The sequence below is a fragment of the Hibiscus syriacus genome, unplaced genomic scaffold (genome assembly GCF_006381635.1).
Source record: "Hibiscus syriacus cultivar Baekdansim isolate YM2019G1 unplaced genomic scaffold, ASM638163v2 tig00117034_pilon, whole genome shotgun sequence".
NCBI classification, from domain to species: Eukaryota; Viridiplantae; Streptophyta; class Magnoliopsida; order Malvales; family Malvaceae; genus Hibiscus; species Hibiscus syriacus.
In genome coordinates, this window is record NW_024063533.1 from 622,403 (window position 1) to 641,108 (window position 18,706).

Consider the following 18,706-nt stretch of genomic DNA (forward strand, 5'->3'; position numbering starts at 1 on the left):
GAAGAACATACATCTTCTGAAGTGCCTATAGCTGATCAAGATGTGTTCTTTAGAACATTAGATGCAATATTGACGCGTTACCAACCTCCTCCTACTTCAACTCCAAGAATGAATATTGCAAAGGAGTTGAAGGGTTTGGGAGCTCCAGAGTTTAAAAGTGAAGCCGAAGAAGGTCCTGTTACCGTAGATCTTTGGCTTAATGATGTAAAGGTAATGTTCACTGTTCTAATGTGGAGAAATTAGATGGAGTGGTCTCCTTGCTTTGTGGGCAAGCTAGAATTTGGGGGACGAATGTTACTCTGAGACTGATAAGTGATCAAGTGACCTGGTCTTTATTCTTAGAAAAATTTAAGCACAAGTATATAGGAGACCAGTTTATTCGGAAAATGAAGTAAGAATTCTTGAATCTGAAACAGATGAATCGTACAGTGTATGAGTATGAGTGCGAGTTTAATAAGTTAAGTCGTTTTGCGTTTGAGTTGGTTCTGACAGAGAATGATGCGTGTGAGTGGTTTGTAGAGGGTTTACGCCCGAGGTTGAAAGAAATGTTAATAGTGCTGAACTTGTCTTCGTTTCAAGAAATAGTAAATCGTGCTAAAGCTCTAGAGATAGCTCAAAATGAAAGGTTTGGGGATTAAAGAATCTAACCCTCTAAAAGAACAGGGGTTTCATCAAGTTCTGCACCACCCAAGAGAGGTAGAGATTCTGGTTTTCAGTCTCAGACAAGGACTGGATCGGTGGTATCCTCCGTTAGAGAATCAAATCAGACAAGAACTAGACAGACCCAATCGTAGGGTCTGGTGATGGAAGAGCACAGCAGAGACATTGTCAGACTTGTGGAAGATATCACAGTGGGATGTGTAGAGTTAAACTTGGATCTTATTTCCGATGTGGGGAAACATGATATTTCATGAGAGATTGTCCATTGGGGACAGAAGAGCATGCACAGTTGGATCAATCTGCTTCTATGTCTCAAAGAGGAGGGTAGAGGAGAGGCAGAAGTCAACCTGAATCCTCTACTCACAGGAAATCGTTCCACTGCTCGAATGTATAATATTAATACCAATGAAGATTTTGATGATCCAGAAATAATAGCAGGTATTTTTCTATTGTACAGTAAATGCGTTATGATATTGGTGATCCGAGTTGTATATATATCATGAGTATTGAATGGGTGAGAGAATTGAGAATGTAGATAAAAGTCATTTGTAGTAATATTAAAGTGACAAATTTAGTAAGGCCAGTGCTCAAGTAAATTAGATATGTTGGATGTTCCATTCAGATTTAGGGAATTGAATTATTTGTAACCTAATGGAGTTATTCTTCATGGGATTGGAAGTAATATTGGATGGACTAGTTATAGTTAGTATGCAATGATAATTGTAAATTAGGAATAGGTACAACTAATCAGCTTAGATGGATTGAAAATGTCAGTGTTGAAGGATATGTTTGAGGAAAAATATTAAAAGAGCAAGTGATAGGAGTATATTTGGAAGAGTTTGGGGATATATATATATATATATATATATATATATATATATATATATTGTGATCATTTATAAGACAAGATAAATGAAATGTTTGAATTTGAATCAGAAAAAGAAAGAAAGAAAGAAGGTTAATAAGTTAAGGAGATAAAGGATGAGTTATTTTGATTAGAAAGAACATATATGTGGATGATTTGATAAGGTTTACATTTTTAGAGAAGTGGGTTGAATAACAAAGTAATGTGAGAATGAATGTATTAAAGTTAAAGGATTATATGTTTGATGGAAGTTAAAGATTAACAGAAAAGCTTGAGATGAAAAGGGATAATATATTTGACTGAATAAGAATTTTACAAGGGATAAGGTTGTGCAAGTAGTGTTAAATATCATAATTATGGAATACGATATGGAAGGTTATTTAAAGATAAATATAAGTGTTATGAAAGGATTATGAAAGCATAAGAAAAAGAATATGATATTGAGACACAGAAGATGGTGATTTATGAAGAATTAATTTGATATAGAGAAATTAACTGAATAAGAATTTGGTTATGTATAAGAAGATCTTGATTATAACAGATAAGTGGATAAAGAAATGAAAATAATGAGTTTAAAGGATCAGATATGAGAGAGACTATGGAAGGGAGATGATAAGTTCGATATAGAAGTGAAGGAAAATGTGCAAGGTGATATGAAAAGATTGTTTGATTTTGTAAATATATGTTAAACATTGAAGAAGATTCAAGATTATATCTTGGTTAAATGAAATGAAAAGAGTTTGGTTTCTGTCTACGGGATTAGTAACATTAAATGGATTTTATGAAGGTCAAATGAAAATGTAAAAAAAAAGAAGAGGGAAAATTGAAGGCAATCACTGATTATAAATTACGAAGAATAAGTTGAAAAAAAGCAACATGAGAACATTAGAAGATATGTTCTATCAAGCTGTACAATGAAAAATTCGAGGACGAATTTTATTTTAAGGAGGGGAGATTTGTAACATCCTTAATACTGGGTTAGTTACCAAATTGTAATATTTCAATTTGGTGATTAAAATATAATAGTTGAAAAGTTCAATGATTTATTTGGAAATATTACCTTAAAGATTTAGTAATTATAAAAGGTATTAAAGGGTAAAAGGGTCATTTGACCAAGAAAAGAAAAGAATGGGATATGGTAAGGATATACACACGTGGAAAGGAGAGATTTCTCCAGAGCTTTCTTCTTTCTTCTTCTTCTTCTTCTTCATACGTGAAAGAGAGCCAAGCAAAGGTAAGCTTTATGATCTGTTGATTATTTGTTAATTTAAAGTTTGGGTTTGACTGTTAGTGATAACTAAGCTTAAGGAAGCTTAAGTTATCTTTAAAATCAAAAGATAAAGAGTTAGGGAAGATTAAAGATTTTGAGTTATTGAATGAAATTTTGATATAGAGTTGATAATTAGAATTGGATGTTGGATTTGACTTGTCATCAATCTAGTTAAGACATATGAAGTGTTAGAAGTGGAATTAAATCATGTTGCAAAGTTGGATAATTCTTGAATCTCATAAGGAGGATAGGATTTTGGGGTTTAAGATAAAATAAATGAGTATAGATTAATTTAAATAGGTGTATAAGAGTTAAGATAGAAAATGTGAAATATGAAGAGTTGAGAGAATAAAGAAGGGATTTCGTGCTCAAGTTCATTTATGGGTTGTGCATCGATGCATCTTCAATGTGCATCGATGTACTCTCAAATAAATGAACATCGAATGCAATTAGTGCATCGATGCACCTGCTTAAAATACAACATCGAATAGGTTTATCCATGCATCGATACATGGTGTAGTGCATCGATGCATTTATTCATTAAAAATTAAAATGGCTTTCTTCTAGCCTATGAAGTGATAGCTTAGAATATATCAATTAGTATAGTGATATTTATTAAGTGTTATTATTATGTAGATACAAAATGAAAGCTTGTTCCGAAAAAAATTGAAGAATTAGAGTCAAATCAAAGCAAGCAAGGCTAAGGTGAGTGCAATTTTCATTGTACTTATGTTATAGAATAAGCATTTGCTTGTGATGAGCCGTGACGGAGTTACTATTGTAAAAAGTAACTCGTAAAATGTTATTGATTTGTGAATTCTATGTATGCATGAGTATATGTAACATGATTTATATGATTATGATTCATATGATATGTGATACTGAACTACATGAATATATGAGAATATTATATCAGTGGTGTGATAGATTTGACATGTTATTTTATGTGATACGTGTTTACTTGATCACAAGACATGAGTTATATGAAAGAGAAAGTATGTGATACGTGAAAATGAATCATATGTTATATGAAAAGTGACATGAATTACAGGTAAGTAAACTATATGACTATATGCACATGTGATATGTGACAGAAAAAGTAATATATGATCATAGAGCAATGAAAGTGTATAAGTGAAATGCCCATGTTATGTGTATTGAGAGCTAGACGTATAGTTGGTATGCCAAGAGTCGAGGGTTTACCTATGTTCTAAGGAACATATGGATAGTTTACCTAGGTTCTTCGGGACCTATGGACAGTTACCTAGGATCTTTATGACCTCTGGATAGTTACAGACGATTCTTTATGACCTCTGGATAGGTCCTTCGGGACATTTATACGAGCTGAGGTGACAGCATAGTGGTGCACAACCTCAATAGACTCAAGTATCTATAGTCTCACATGGTACCATGTGCTAATAAAGAGATATTATTAATAAAATGGATATGATGATATGCTTGTTTCCTTATGAAAAGTTATGTGTGATATATGATGGTACAAATGGTAATTATAAGATATATGATAAAAGAATCAATAATAGTGATAAAAATGAAGATGATGATATAGTTGCTTGTGTATTTGATTTACGATAGATACATGTTTACATGACATGATATATATATATGTTATGGTATACGTGAGTACATGTTAAGGTATATATGAATTAGTATAATTGATTGACATAATGATATAATAACAAATCATAAGATATATGATATGGATATAAAAGATCATAGGAAAGAGATAAGATATGAATGATAATGACATATATGTATGTATGTACTTGTTATATGTAAAGTGTGTGGTTGTGTGAAATGATGGTAGTAATTGTTTATGTATGATTACTAGTTAAAGTCACATTATGTTTATTGTCTCACTAAGTCTGTGACTTGGCGTGTAAGTGATTTACACGTAGGTACCAAGAATCGGGAAGAATAAAATAGTGGCAAGAACAGCAGCACTGCTAGAAGATCAGATCAGAAGTAACTATTAAAGTATGTATTTTGATGGTGTATAGTGTGTTGGCATGTAAGAAAAGTGTTAGTTACAAATGTTCTGATTAGTTTTGTCTTGTTTTGGTTCGTGTACAGTAACAATGTTATTTTAATAAAAGTTTTAAATTTCCTTGGTTTTCGTCAAAAGTTAAAGTTTGAAAAGTTAATGTGACACCTCAGACTTGTATCCGGGTCGGATGCGGGTTGAGGGTGTTATAACTATAATTGGGCTTCAGGTTGAGCATGAAATTAGGCCTTGGTCTTCTTCTCGATTTAAAGACCTTGGCTTGAAAATTCTTTCGGAAGGTATTTCTTGATGCTACCCTTCGGTGAATACGCCATCGAGCTGAATGAAATCGAACTCAAAAGTCTTCGTTGACATATAGTTTTTCTCGACTTAAACTCTACTGTTGTAACACGATTTCTTGTCACTAAGGCATGGCTAACCCATGTCTTCTTCTTAACTTGAAGGACTCAGTTTAAACGTTACTAGAAAAGTAGTTGATACATCATCAAGCTGAATGGAATCGAACTCGAAGGTTTTTATTGATAGATAACCCTTCTTGCCTTGAGTTATAGTGTACTGATATTGAGATTGCCCCCTCTTCTTGACTTGAAGACCTTGGCTTCAACCAGAAAGTATTTTCTTGATAATGTGTCACCGAGCTGAATGAAATCAAACTCGACAATTTTTATTGACAAATAACCCTTCTTGCATTGAGCTAAGTTGTAAATGATTTGTCTCTGAGTTGAATGTAATCGAACTCGAAGGTCTTTGACTACAGATAACCCTTCTCGTCTTGAGTTATGCTGTAAATTTGATATGCCTTTGAGTTGAATGTAATCGAACTTGAAGGTCTTTTGTTGGCAGATAGCCCTTCTCGCCTAAAGCTATGCTGCAAATGATGTGCCTTTGAGATGAGTGTAATCGAACTCGAAGGTCTTTGTTGACAGATAACTCTTCTAGCCTTGAGTTATGTTGTAAATGATACGCTTTTGAGCTGAGTTAATCGAACTCGAAGCTCTTTTGTTGGCAGATAGCCCTTCTTGCCTTGAGCTATGCTGCAAATGGTGTGCCTTTGAGCTGAGTGTAATCGAACTTGAAGGTCTTTGTTGACATATAACCCTTCTAGCCTTGAGTTATGTTTTAAATGATGCGCCTTTGAGCTAAGTGTATTCGAACTCGAAGGTCTTTTGTTGGCAGATAGCCCTTATTGCCTTGAGCTATGCTGCAAATGATATATCTTTGAGCTGATTGTAATCGAACTCGAAGGTCTTTGGTTGGCAGATAGCCCTTCTCGCCTTAAGCTATGCTACAAATAATGCACCTTTGAGCTGAGTATAATCGAACTCGAAGGTCTTGGTTGATAGATAGCCCTTCTTTCCTTGAGCTATACTACAAATGATGTGTCTTTGAGCTGAGTGTAATCGAACTCGAAGGTCTTTTGTTGGCAGATAACCCTTCTTGCCTTGAGTTATGCTGCAAATGATATGCCTTTGAGATGAGTGTAATTGAACTCGAAGGTCTTTTGTTGAAGGTGTTTTGAATCGGGTATCTTCCATTTTGGAGTCGAAACTTGACTCTAAAAGCTGCAAAACATTATGTATGTGAAAAAAATAACAAATGTGATGCTCTTAAGTATGCCTAAAATGCATGCAATATGAACTAATCATGGATGGAGTCTCATTTTTGTCTGTTTGTTCCTGCATGTGGAGGAAAGACCTTCAAAATATTTGATAATTCGCATCAGGATATTAAATTCCCAAAGATGCCTCAATATTCGATGTTGAATCTAAAAAAAAATGCCCCAACATTTGATGTTGAATATTCAAATATGCCCCCATTGTTCCTCATTTCTTACTTCAACATTGAATCTAAGCATGAACTTTATGTCTGAGAGCCACCAAGATCCACTCTAGAGAGATTGTCTTGTTTGAAAAATGTTTTTCTTTCTCTTTTATTTTCAAAGTTCTGAAAATATCAATTAAAAGAGTTTCGAAAAAGTTTTGAAAATATTGCCCCCTTTTCGGTTTTACAATTGAGACGAATCATAAAACTAGAGCTCATTGGATATCAAAGAATTAATTACATTTTTAATTCTTCAATAAATTATAGGTATTTGAAAAATGTCAAAATCAAAGTTATCTTTGGGAAATGGTTAAATTAAAAAGTCTCAGGTTATTGTGTTTGGTTAACGGTTTGGCATTTGTGTTTATTCGATGCTCAAAGGTTTGATGGGATAGCTTGTATGCTCCTCTACTGGAAGTGTTCTCTGACTCCCAACTTTCATGGTTACGCTCGGATTATGCAATGCCTTATCAAGGAATTTGTACGATCGCCTCAGCTGTACAATTTTTATATTCGAGTTGCCTTTTCAGGTTTTCAACTCGAATCATCCTTTGGTTTCAAGGCATAATCAGAATTTACATCTTGAACCCCCTTTGTTATTTTTCTTTATCATGCATTAAAATTTTAGAAAACTTTTTGCATATAAAGATTAATCCTGATAGGTGGGATGAAATCTGAAGGTGGTCTATTCTGTTCAAAAATTCATGTATGATTAGAAGGGACTTTTAAGGTACGTAACATAGGTCATAGTTCATGGTTATGAAAGAAAATGATAAATAGACCCAAACAAGTGTTTCAGGGTATTGGACCAATGATCAATTCATTCAGATGCCTTCAATTCTGTCTTGCTCAATTTGAATCTGCTTGTATGTGTTTCTATTGATTTTCTCTGGATGCTCCATGATCTTCGAGTGAAGTGATTATGGAATGATTGTGCTTGATCGATCTCATACTTTGAATCTCGACGCATCATTTGAATCGAGAAAATCTTTGCATATGCGTCTCGTCTTCTTTTTACTTCACTTTTTCCTTTGTTTTTCTTTGTTTTGCTTCTTTTCTCTTTTTGTTATGATTGGATCTTCGCACTTGGTATTTGGTTCACCATTTGGTATCTCCTTGGATTGATGTCTTCACTCATGTGAGCATATTTCTTCCACCTTGTCCCCCAGTGTGGAGGGTGATCCTTGGTTAGGTTTGAATCAGAAGAAAACTACTATAGGCTCAATAGGAGAAAACAAGGGATATATATATATACATATATGGATAAATGAAACAAAGTCGCTCATCATCTCATACATAAAAGTCCTCACAGAAGAGGTATCCTAGGGGGATAGATTTTCAGGATTAATTTTATTCACATGAAAACAATGTAATTAATGTATGATAGAATTATTTCGAATGAATTCTTCTTTCTGTTTCTTGTTCCCAACATGTCTCAATGTTCAGGCTCCCTGCGAAATGCCCCAAGTTGTGTCTTAAAAGAATGCTCAAATGAACAACTTAATGCCTTAGGTTTAATGGAAAAAATATTGGTTTTACGTCTAAAAAGACGATGGTGTGACTTTATTGACTCAAAGGTATGAGTATGACTCTTTGTATCTTCATGAATTATTCTGGGTAAAGAACCGAGGGATTTTTTAGACATGATAAGAAAGGTCTGATCTTGTCATATGTCAAAAATCTATAATTCTTGAAGAAATAAAAGAATCCTTAATTCATTCGGTATTCAAAGAACTAAAAAGGTAACATAAATTCAGTCGTTTAAAAGATTAAGCAAATATGAAAGATCAAAAACGTTTTCAAACAAAACAATGCTCTTTGTGCAAATGGTAGATGCAATTCCCCCTTCTTTGATTGTTCATGCCCCTGAATCCATCAGGTTTTGGATCTTACGCTTCAGTGCCTTACAGTTCTCAGATGAATAGCTGGAGCTTCCTATGTGGTAACTGCACACAACTTCAACATTATAAATCGTAGGGAATGGGATCTCTTCTCTTAGATAATTCTAGACAGCTTAATCCTACAACCTGTTGAACAAAATTCCACCGTCCTGATATCAGTTTTTTTCTTTAATTGTTCGAATCTTGCTTCCATGTGGTGTCAAGTGATTAGGACCACTTCATCGAATCCTCCATGACTTAATTTCATGTTTATGAAAATGCTTAAAAATGAAATGTAGATGCAAGATGTAAAAATGCATGAAATGTTCGAAGTATTAATTCGAAAACATATAAGTTATTATAAATAATCTTTATTGGAACAAAAGTGTTATTTCTTAAGAGACAAAAAAACCACCAAGTCTTCTAGACCCCGAACAGTTTCTAACATATTGACTCATCTTCTGCCTTCTTCTGTCACCGGTTGAATACCTTGTCCAACCGCTCTGGATTCTCTTGTTAAACCGTGCAAGTGACAAGTTTCTTTTGTACTTTTTCTTGAAGTATTGAATGACTACACCTTTGTTGAACCTATTTCCTAACAGAAACGCCATTGGAGCCTTCCATCTATAAGATCTATCCGAAGTTCATCTACTTCTTTCTTGAATTCGTCAACAATGGCCTCCAGTTTTGGCTATCGCTTTGCCATCTTGTCCTTGTCGTCTTCGAAGGGACATCCCAGATCAGTAACCTTTTTCTCATCTGCCCCTGCAACATTTACCAGCTCAAAAAGTTAACTTTTGGTGTGCTCGGTGTAAATCCTGGTCACTGATTCCTTTACAATGCAGCAGAGTGGCATATTCTTCAATTGCGGGTACCACATCTTCTTGGTTGAATTGTCTTATAGATTGTCTCCCTGACCATAGTCGGATCTCTGCATTTTTATCTCTTTTATTATAACCCCTTTGTCCATTAATGCAAATTACTTATGTTTAACAAACACGTTTTTGTGGGTCAACACCTCTTTTGAATGATGAAAATAAAATGAAAAAAAGAAAACATGAAAAGAGTTAGTGAGGTAAGGATAATAATCAGAACAATAATGAAAATAAAAGTCCTACCACGCACGATATCTACCCCACATTCTTATGATTCCTACTCGGACATGATCTCTATCCCACATGTTAATTTTGAACCAGTCCTAACCGCATAAATTTCTAGTTCACATGCTTTGAACATAAAATAAAGCAGGAAATAATCTCAACACATCCTAGGGTTTGAAATGAGGTTTTGGGGTGGACTTTAATTCCCTGCAGTCTCATGGTTTAGGTTCTAAAAAATGGTACCCGAGTTCTCCTTATTGGTGCCCCTTGGGCTTGCCAGACCCTTAGACTAAGTTAAACTCGAGAGGATACATTCTCTTATGCCCGCATAGTGAATAAATTCACACGAAGACATAAGGTATATGAATCCCGAAGGTTACTTGCTAGGCCCGCACGGTGAATAAATTCTCACGAAGGCGTCGCTTTCACCCCCACTTAAAAAAGATTTGAAGCTCGGGTATAGAGCCTGAGATGAAAACTTTTGAAAATATGAAATCATTGAAAAAACGTCAGTACAACTATTTATTTGAAAAGTAATCAAAGATAAATAATTAGAATCGAATAAATAAATTAAATCTTAAATTTTTATTTTCTCTTAAAAAGACAACCGAAAATTACTTATAGCCTGACTCACTTACTTGTCCCTAGTGGAGTCGTCAAGTTGTCATAACCATTTTTAGGGTGGAACAATTAAATATTGTTTTAAAAACGGTCACAACTTTAATTTTGAAAAATTAGAGATTTTGAATTAAATTGAATATAATTTGAAAAAGAGTCGCCATCGACCTTTGGGTTACTTAGGTTAAATACCTAAAAACATATTTTAAAAATAATTTTAAGAAAAATCATTTTTAAGACAAAAAAACCAGTCTGCGTTTACAAAGATTTGATTAAAACGGGTTTGGGATTCGATTACGGTTAAGGAAGGATTAACACCCTTGAACTGCCCTTTCGGTACCATTTAATTTGTCAGTTGTCTTAATTGCAAAAATTTAAATTTAAATTTACAAATTCAATTTGAATTACTTACCTTTTCGATTGAAATTACTATGAAAAATCCAACGAAATAGATGGTAAACTACACTATTGAATGCTAACACAAAAGAAAATATTAAGAAGATTAAATTAAAAATAAAAAATATATAAAATTAGGAAAAACAATAATAATTTTTATTCTAAAATGAAGAAAATTTAAAGGATCTCCTAGTAATTAAAAAAAATACCAACACACAAAATTAGTGATTAAAATAAAATTATTATAAAACTAAAAGACCAAAATAAAAGAACATAATTTACATTAGTGACCAAAATAAAACATGCATAAATTTCTAGGCCAAATTCGAATAAAAATATAAATTAGTGACTAAAATGTAAAAATTAAAATAACATTAGCTAAATCAAAACTAATAGTGACTAAATTAAAATAAACAAACATAATGACAAAATTGCAATAAATTAGAAACTAAAGGACTGATCAATATGCAACAAATAATAAAACAACTACTAAATTATAACACATAGAATAGCAAAAATAATGACCAAATCAAAATTTAATAAAACCAATATGCATATTCGAAACAAATAACAAAGTAAATAACCAGAATGCAAAAGAAATTAAAATACGGGGAGCTTAAAAGTGATTTTACCCTGACAGTGACCAAAGCATAAAACACTCTGAAACTGGGAGGACTTTGAATATTTCCCTAAATTAGACAAACAAAGCAGAAATATCCTAAAAACCAGAGACCTAATGCATGATTTACCCTTTTTCTATACCAACATAATATATCCCCTGTTTTACGTGGATCAACCCAGAAACCTGCAATCAAACTCTCTTGGTTGCTACACCCCAGTTCCGTCTCCGGTGGCCGTTGGCCACCAAAATTTACCGGGAGGCTTGTCTCGACGCGGTGATCACGGATCTGGACTCCGTTTCGTCAGGGGTGCTCCGAACGTCGTAAAATGACCAAAGACCGCTTGGTTTTTCTGGGGCTCCGATCTCTGTCGTCCGCCGTTGGATCGGGCCCAAATTTCAGTATGCTTCTCCCATCCTCGAGACGCTTCTTCTCACCGTTTGCATTGGCGAACCGACTGTCCGAACGCCGCCGAGGCTCCGACAGAACAGTAAAAATGCCTTTTTCCCCTTCTTTTTGTTATTAGTTTTTATTTCAAAAGCTAATAAAAAAAATAAAATAAAACGTAAATACCAGAAAAATCTTTGAACTTTTTTTTTGCTTTTATTGATTTTGAATTGGAATCCAACCCCCTCCATTACATTTTTTTCTTTCGGGTTTATATAGCCCGATTTGTAAATTTTTTTCTTGCTTTTTTTCAACATGCTTGAAAATATTGTGTATTTTTTTACTTTGGCTCGATTTTTGGTTGCTGGTGATGTAGGTGATGACGATGGCGGCTTCCAGAAGGCTTGACGGTGCTGGAACGTTCGCCTGATTTTTCTGACCCGGACAAAATGGGTATCTACAATATCTACAATGATAAAATTTAATTTAGACCCTAAATTTGATTGATTTTCTCATATTAACCCTTGAATTCTTTTTATATATAATATTTCTCAACTTGCCACTTTGATCACTTATAACTGATAATATGGAAAGGATCTAAAGGTTTATTTTATAAACAAATGAAGTTGGTATATCATGTTTTAGACTTGAAATATAATACTTGAATTATGGATGCTAGAGGTACTATTAACTATGGTTAAAAGTTAGCTATTTGAAATTGCAATATTCATATTATTTTATTTTAAATCTTAAGTAGCATATATTTATTTTGATTTTCTTAACACAAAAAAGTCTTATTTCGAGCTATCATAATTAAATGAAAGGTCACACCTCATACAACAAATTCGACTAATTATGTGACTAATTCGACACCCTAACCAAAAATTCAAGTTAATTCCTCCCACGCTATTAAAAAACTTAAAATATGATTAAAAATAAATTAATTCTTAATTTTTGATGATATGAAAAAGGAAAAAATAGTAGACATAACCTCAAAAGCGTCGTTATAGGTCTTATTTAATAAAAAAAACGAATAAAAAGACTAAGAATAAAAAAAATACATTAAAAATTTAAGGGCTAAAATAATTAAACCAATAAAGCTAAGGACAAGAAGGTCACATTATCTTTGTTTATATACATATATAAGGTAGATTCTTTAAATATAATAAATATATTTCATCTTATTGTCTTATTTAATCGTGCGTCTAAACGTGTCAAGCATACATCTATCAATTTAAAATAATTTTGACTTTTTTTCCTAATATTTATGACGTGGGTGTGTTTAAATACATGCACTAGTAGCACAAATTAAATCGGAATATATTACATACCTTGTATATGTATTTACAATTATAAATTTTGATTTAATCCTTAAATTTAATTAATTTTATCACATTAATCCCTAAATTCCTTTTATATATTTTCTTTACGTACCAGCTTACTTTGATAACTTAGAACTAACAATATGGAACGGATCTAGAAGTTTATTTTATAAATACATGAAGTTGGAATATTATACTTTGAATTAATCATCGGTATCCGATCTATTGACCGATTAATTTAGATCGGATACTACAGAGGCAAGGGCGACCCAACATTGATTATTGGATGTTAAATTTTAAGTAACATATTTTAAGATTTTGATTTTCTTAACACATAAAATCTTAATTTGAGCTATCACAGCCAAATTAAAGGCCATTTTATACAATTTTTTTTGATTAATTATCTGACTAATTCGACATTGTACGATGAAATTGCAACATCTTACCGTTGGTTCATAACAATAAATTTATGGATAAAAAACAACATAACTTTAAATATATCATTATAGGATGTTAGAATTCGACCCAACATTATTGAGATAAGTCAGATTATGAGCTAAATATATTGTATAAAGTGTAAATCTTAATTGGTGACGATGATTTTAATTAAAACTTTTTGTGCTAAAAAATTGAAAGTCTTTAAATGTTTTACTTGAAACTCAAAATTAAAATAATTTAGTTATTTGTCGAATAGCTAACTTTTGACCTTTATAAATAGCTTCTTTAACATCCATAATTATAACATTATTTTTTAAGTGGTTAAAAGAATGATTATTATTTCTAAAAATCTCAGATTCAAGCAGTAGTATACAAAGGTATTTGAGCGTTCAAATCATATTTATATAAAAAAATCTGATATTTAATGTATGCACGGTTTTACTATATTTTTATCTACCATTAAATTAATTCTTAATAAATATATAATTTCTAGATAATAGTATATTTATTCTAGTATCAATCATCATTTCTATAAATTCAATTCATTAAATACTATATTTTAATTTTTTTAATTATATAATTAAAATTATAAAACTGAATTAATTTAGTAAAATTTAATTATTAAATATAATGATTTTTCGATATAAAATCATTTACCCAACCATGAAAATCTCTAATTGGTATCTTAAACAAACTTCCATTTTAATTAAAAAAGGGTAAAGTACACAAATGGTCCCTGACTATATGATACTATTTTTTGAGTCCTTTAACTATTAAAAGTTACAAAATAGTCTCCCAAATATAGGGAGTTGTTTGTTGAGTACTAAACTATTGAAAGTTACAAAATGATCACCGACTATTCATTATGTTCTTAAACTCGTCCTTTTCTATTAAAAATTAACTATCGTCTGAGTTGGGCATTAACATGCTGACTGAGATATGATAGTCGTTTGAGATTGTGGGACCATATTTTATTATATCTCAATCAGTAGGTTAACGTCCAATTCAGAATGTCGTTAATTTTTTAATGAAAAATGACTAGTTTGAAACATAATTAATAGTCAGGTAATCGTTTTGTAACTTTTAATGGTCAAGGGACTCAACAAAGCAACTTTCTATAATTGGGGGACTATTTGTAACTTTTAATAGTTGAGAAACTCAACAAAACAATATTATATAGTTGGAGGACTATTTGTGCACTTTATTCTAAAAAAACAAATTCAGTTTAGTAAACTACATCCAGGTGCACCGTATCGAATCACCTCTCTTCCCAAAACAACTGTTTAAAAAAACAGCGAAAAGACAAAAGGTTAGGAGAGTTTGTGAATTGTGAAAGAATGGAGGCACTGATTTCCATGAAGTCGACTGCTGGAATTTCCTTCCAATCTTTTCCTTTCTTTAATCAGCCATCTGGAACCTTAGTCAGACGCTCCTCAATGGACCTTCCTCTCCATCGCTCCAATTTTCCTGCCATTCGAGCCCACCAGGCTAGTAACATTAACACTGATCTCAATATAAGCATTCATTTTTGTATCTTTAATTGATTTCTTCTTCTTTTTCTTGGTGTGTAGCCCGATACGATATCCCCGAAAGGGGAAGAGGCTTTGAAAGTAAAGGAATGGGAACTTGGAATGTTCCAAAACGAACTCGCAGCAAGTCAGGGTATAAGAATACGGCGACGGCCTCCGACGGGTCCTCCGTTGCATTACGAAGGTCCCTTCGAGTTCTGTCTGCAGAATGAGGGGAACACTCCTCGTAACATACTCGAGGAAATTATTTGGAACAAGGACATTGAAGTTTCGCAAGTAATTTTTACAATTTTTGTTTTTAATTTAATTTGAAGTTCATTTGCTTTTACATTTCTAGAATGTACGGTGATGAGGATTTTTTTTGGGGTTTGGCAGATGAAAGAGAAGAAGCCTTTGGCTTCATTGAAAAAGTTGATCGAGAATGCACCTCCAAGTAGAGACTTTGTTGGGGCTCTTAAGGCTGCACATTCGCGAACTGGATTGCCTGGTTTAATTGCTGAAGTTAAGAAGGCTTCCCCTAGCAGAGGAATTCTGAGAGAGAATTTTGATCCGGTAAAGGGCTTTTCTTTTTCTTTTATTTCATAACAATTGAGCGTATAAGAAGAATTTAAGTATATATACTATAAAAGATTAAGTTTTTCAAATTTTAGGGTAAGTTTCTATCCAGATAGAGTGAATTAAAAGAACTATATTTTTCTTTTATCACGCTATCTTTTTATTAGCGAATGATTTCCATCTATAAATATAAATGTTTCTCATTAGGTTAAGAGCAGAGGCATATGACAAGGCTGGAGCCGCTTGTCTCAGTGTTTTGACTGATGAAAAGTATTTTAAGGTACACAATAGTTGGGTTTTCTTTGAAGATTTTGTTCAATTCCCCACTCTTTCTCTCTGTATATATATATTTTTGAACAGTTCTCTGGTCTGTATATTAATATGACTTGCTTTTTACCTCCTATTCAATGAAGGGGAGCTTTGAAAATCTGGAGGCAATAAGAAATGCTGGAGTAAAGGTTTGTTGTATGAGTTATTTTTAACTCGATCTATAATCTGGATTTATTCTTATATGTACACTTGGTAAACCTGTATAAATGTTTCCCTTATAATGAATGCAGTCTCTCTACTGTGCAAAGAATTTGTGATAGATGCTTGGCAGATCTATTATGCTCGAATTAAAGGAGCAGATGCAATACTTTTAATTGCTGCTGTTTTGCCTGATCTGGACATCAGATATATGGTTAAAATCTGCAAGATGCTTGGTTTGGCTGCGCTTGTTGAGGTTAGGCAGAGCTTCTTTATTATTATCAATTTTTTATTGCTTTGAATTGTTGAGGTGTTTTTTGGATTATGAAACAAGTTTCACTTGGGAGTTGAATTTTCATAATTTATTGAGCACTTTGAAACCTCTTTCCCCTCATTTCAATTAGAAAGCATATTTGAGTCTTTTATGAGTTATATAATTGAACCCATGGCTTCATAATGAACTTTTAGTTTTACTAATTTTTCATATATAGATACTTCTTTCCAATATTCATAAGCTTTATTGTTGCTTCGGTTGTTTTTTTAGGTGCATGATGAGAGGGAAATGGATCGTGTTCTTGGTATAGAAGGGATTGAACTTATTGGTATCAATAATCGTAACCTTGGTAAGGTTTTGCAAGTTTCTGCAATTGCTAATTGATTTGCCTCATGAGACTTCTGATCCCTGTAATTTAAAATTTATTCTTTGTTGTAGCTTATAGACCTGTCTAAGAATGTGCAGAGTGTGTGTTAATTGATTCATTCCGCCTCGTAAGAACCTTGTTCTGTATTATTGGTCCCTTACGAACGAAATTTTTGTATCTCTTGAGAAACAAAATATCGTCCTCGCAGCTAAATTTGGGTGATATAGACATTTTTTTTATTGGTTTTAGCCTTAAAAAAAATACTTGATGGCCATTTTGTGTTCATATTAATGCTTTAAGTAAGTATTGAGATTTGTTTTTCATGTATATTGATATCTGAAATGTTTGTAGTCTACCCTATGACTATAACGTTCACAATTGAAGTGTCATATTGTTTCCTTATACCATAGTACAGACCAGAGTCTACCACAAACTTGTTAACCTTTGTGTCTCCCATATAAACCGTCATCAGAAACATTTGAGGTAGATATCAGTAACACAAAGAAGCTTCTTGAAGGCGAGCGTGGCCAATTGATCCGTCAGAAAGATATAATTGTAAGTGAGCCTATACCCTTTTTTAGTTGAAAGCCGAACGACCTTCACCATATTCATTTCAATACACATTAAAAGATAAAAAGTTACTGCATGTCCATGTAATTCCTGTCTTGTTTAAATAATCTGTTGTTAAATTTACCACATCAGGTTGTAGGAGAATCTGGGCTGCTTACACCGGATCATGTTGCTAATGTGCAAGAAGCCGGTGTTAAAGCGGTAAGTTACATTAAGCAATTTGCATCCTGTGCTTGATATTAAACATGCTTTTTTTTCTATTGATGATCTTGGAGCAATAAGAAATTATTTTTATATACGTTGCATGGGGTTGAGTTAGTTTAAGGAAGTGTTAGAAGGTGAAGATGATTAATCATCAACCTCATAGAAGTAATAATCCCAGTTTTAGATATATGAACATCCAAGGAGTAATTTGGTTTGTGAATTGAATGTGAGAAAACAAAGTTGTAATTTGCAACATGAGGTGTGAAATTGGTATCGACAGCTTATAGAGAAGATTGTTCCATTTATAGGTTTTGGTTGGGGAGTCGATAGTGAAGCAAAGCGACCCTGGAAAAGGAATAGCTGCACTTTATGGTAAAGACATTTCTGTGTGAGTTTTAATAAGAAAGTTGGATCGTTTGATTTCTGGAATTATTTAGTTGTACCGTACCACCTTTTCTCCTGGAAAAAAATTACTAATTTAATGGCAGATAAATTTAAATTGAGATGGGAAATCTGTTTGATTTACAGATTTCAATATATGGTGAATATTGTTATTATTGAATTGAAGTTAAATTACTATTGATTATATACTTATATTTTAATCAAAATTTGAAATAATAGAAGCTTACTTTTAGCTCAAAGAAGGTTTGTAACATTGACAAACAAGTTCTAATTGTTTTTGTTTAAAAGTATTGGAAAAAATGTATTATTGATAAACAAGTTAAAGTTGCGAAAACTAAATAAATAAAATTATAGAAAGTGTAGTGAGGGGAGACCAGAGCAGTGTAGTGCAGGGATAGATTCTTCGTCGTCATCATCATAGTCGAGTCGAGTTTGATTATTGTTGAGCTCGATCCGATTAAAAAATACTGAAATAGAGCTCGATTCGATTTGAAAACTCGCGAGTCTAAAATTTTCAAACTCGACTTGAGCTCGAAACTATGAATTGAAGCTTGAAAAAGCTCAGAAAAATATCATAAACTTAACCCGGTTAAAACTTAAACTCGAACCTGAATATTAAGTGCATTTATTGTATTTTTTTTAAAAAAATCAACACATAAGTATTAATATTATTATAATTTAATAATTAAAAAATAAAATGTTAATATATTATTTTTTTGAGTTGCTCGCGAGCTTTTTAGATCAAATATGAAATAGTTCGTTTCAACTCGTTAAGAACTCGAGTCGAGCTTGAGTTTGAATCAAGTCCATTTGAGTTGAGTATTTATTAAGTTTTGACCGAATCGATCTCGAGTAGATCGCGATCTAGCTCGTGTGATTTCCGGCCCTAGTTGATATTAGACATCCTATTAGACATGTCTTTTTTAGAAAGAAAGAG

At 32.7% G+C, this 18,706-nt stretch overlaps 1 protein-coding gene across 1 annotated transcript; it reads left to right on the forward strand.

Annotated features, from left to right (window-relative positions):
* The first annotated feature begins 14,716 nt into the window (after positions 1 to 14,716).
* LOC120196404 (indole-3-glycerol phosphate synthase, chloroplastic-like) lies at positions 14,717 to 17,831 on the forward strand. Its single transcript, XM_039198216.1, has 10 exons — positions 14,717 to 14,887; positions 14,972 to 15,205; positions 15,305 to 15,488; positions 15,700 to 15,764; positions 15,898 to 15,946; positions 16,045 to 16,208; positions 16,497 to 16,575; positions 17,066 to 17,148; positions 17,296 to 17,364; positions 17,676 to 17,831. Exons 1-10 carry the CDS (start codon positions 14,738 to 14,740, stop codon positions 17,757 to 17,759), a joined length of 1,161 nt encoding a protein of 386 aa, XP_039054147.1. The 5' UTR covers positions 14,717 to 14,737; the 3' UTR covers positions 17,760 to 17,831.
* The last annotated feature ends 875 nt before the right edge of the window (positions 17,832 to 18,706 follow it).

Coding starts and splice junctions, on each gene's coding strand:
- LOC120196404 (XM_039198216.1), top strand. CDS start 14,738: ATGGAGGCACTGATTTCCATGAAGTCGACTGCTGGAATTTCCTTCCAA. Junction 14,888..14,971: donor CTGCCATTCGAGCCCACCAG/GCTAGTAACATT, acceptor CTTGGTGTGTAG/CCCGATACGATATCCCCGAA. Junction 17,149..17,295: donor TCCGTCAGAAAGATATAATT/GTAAGTGAGCCT, acceptor TTACCACATCAG/GTTGTAGGAGAATCTGGGCT.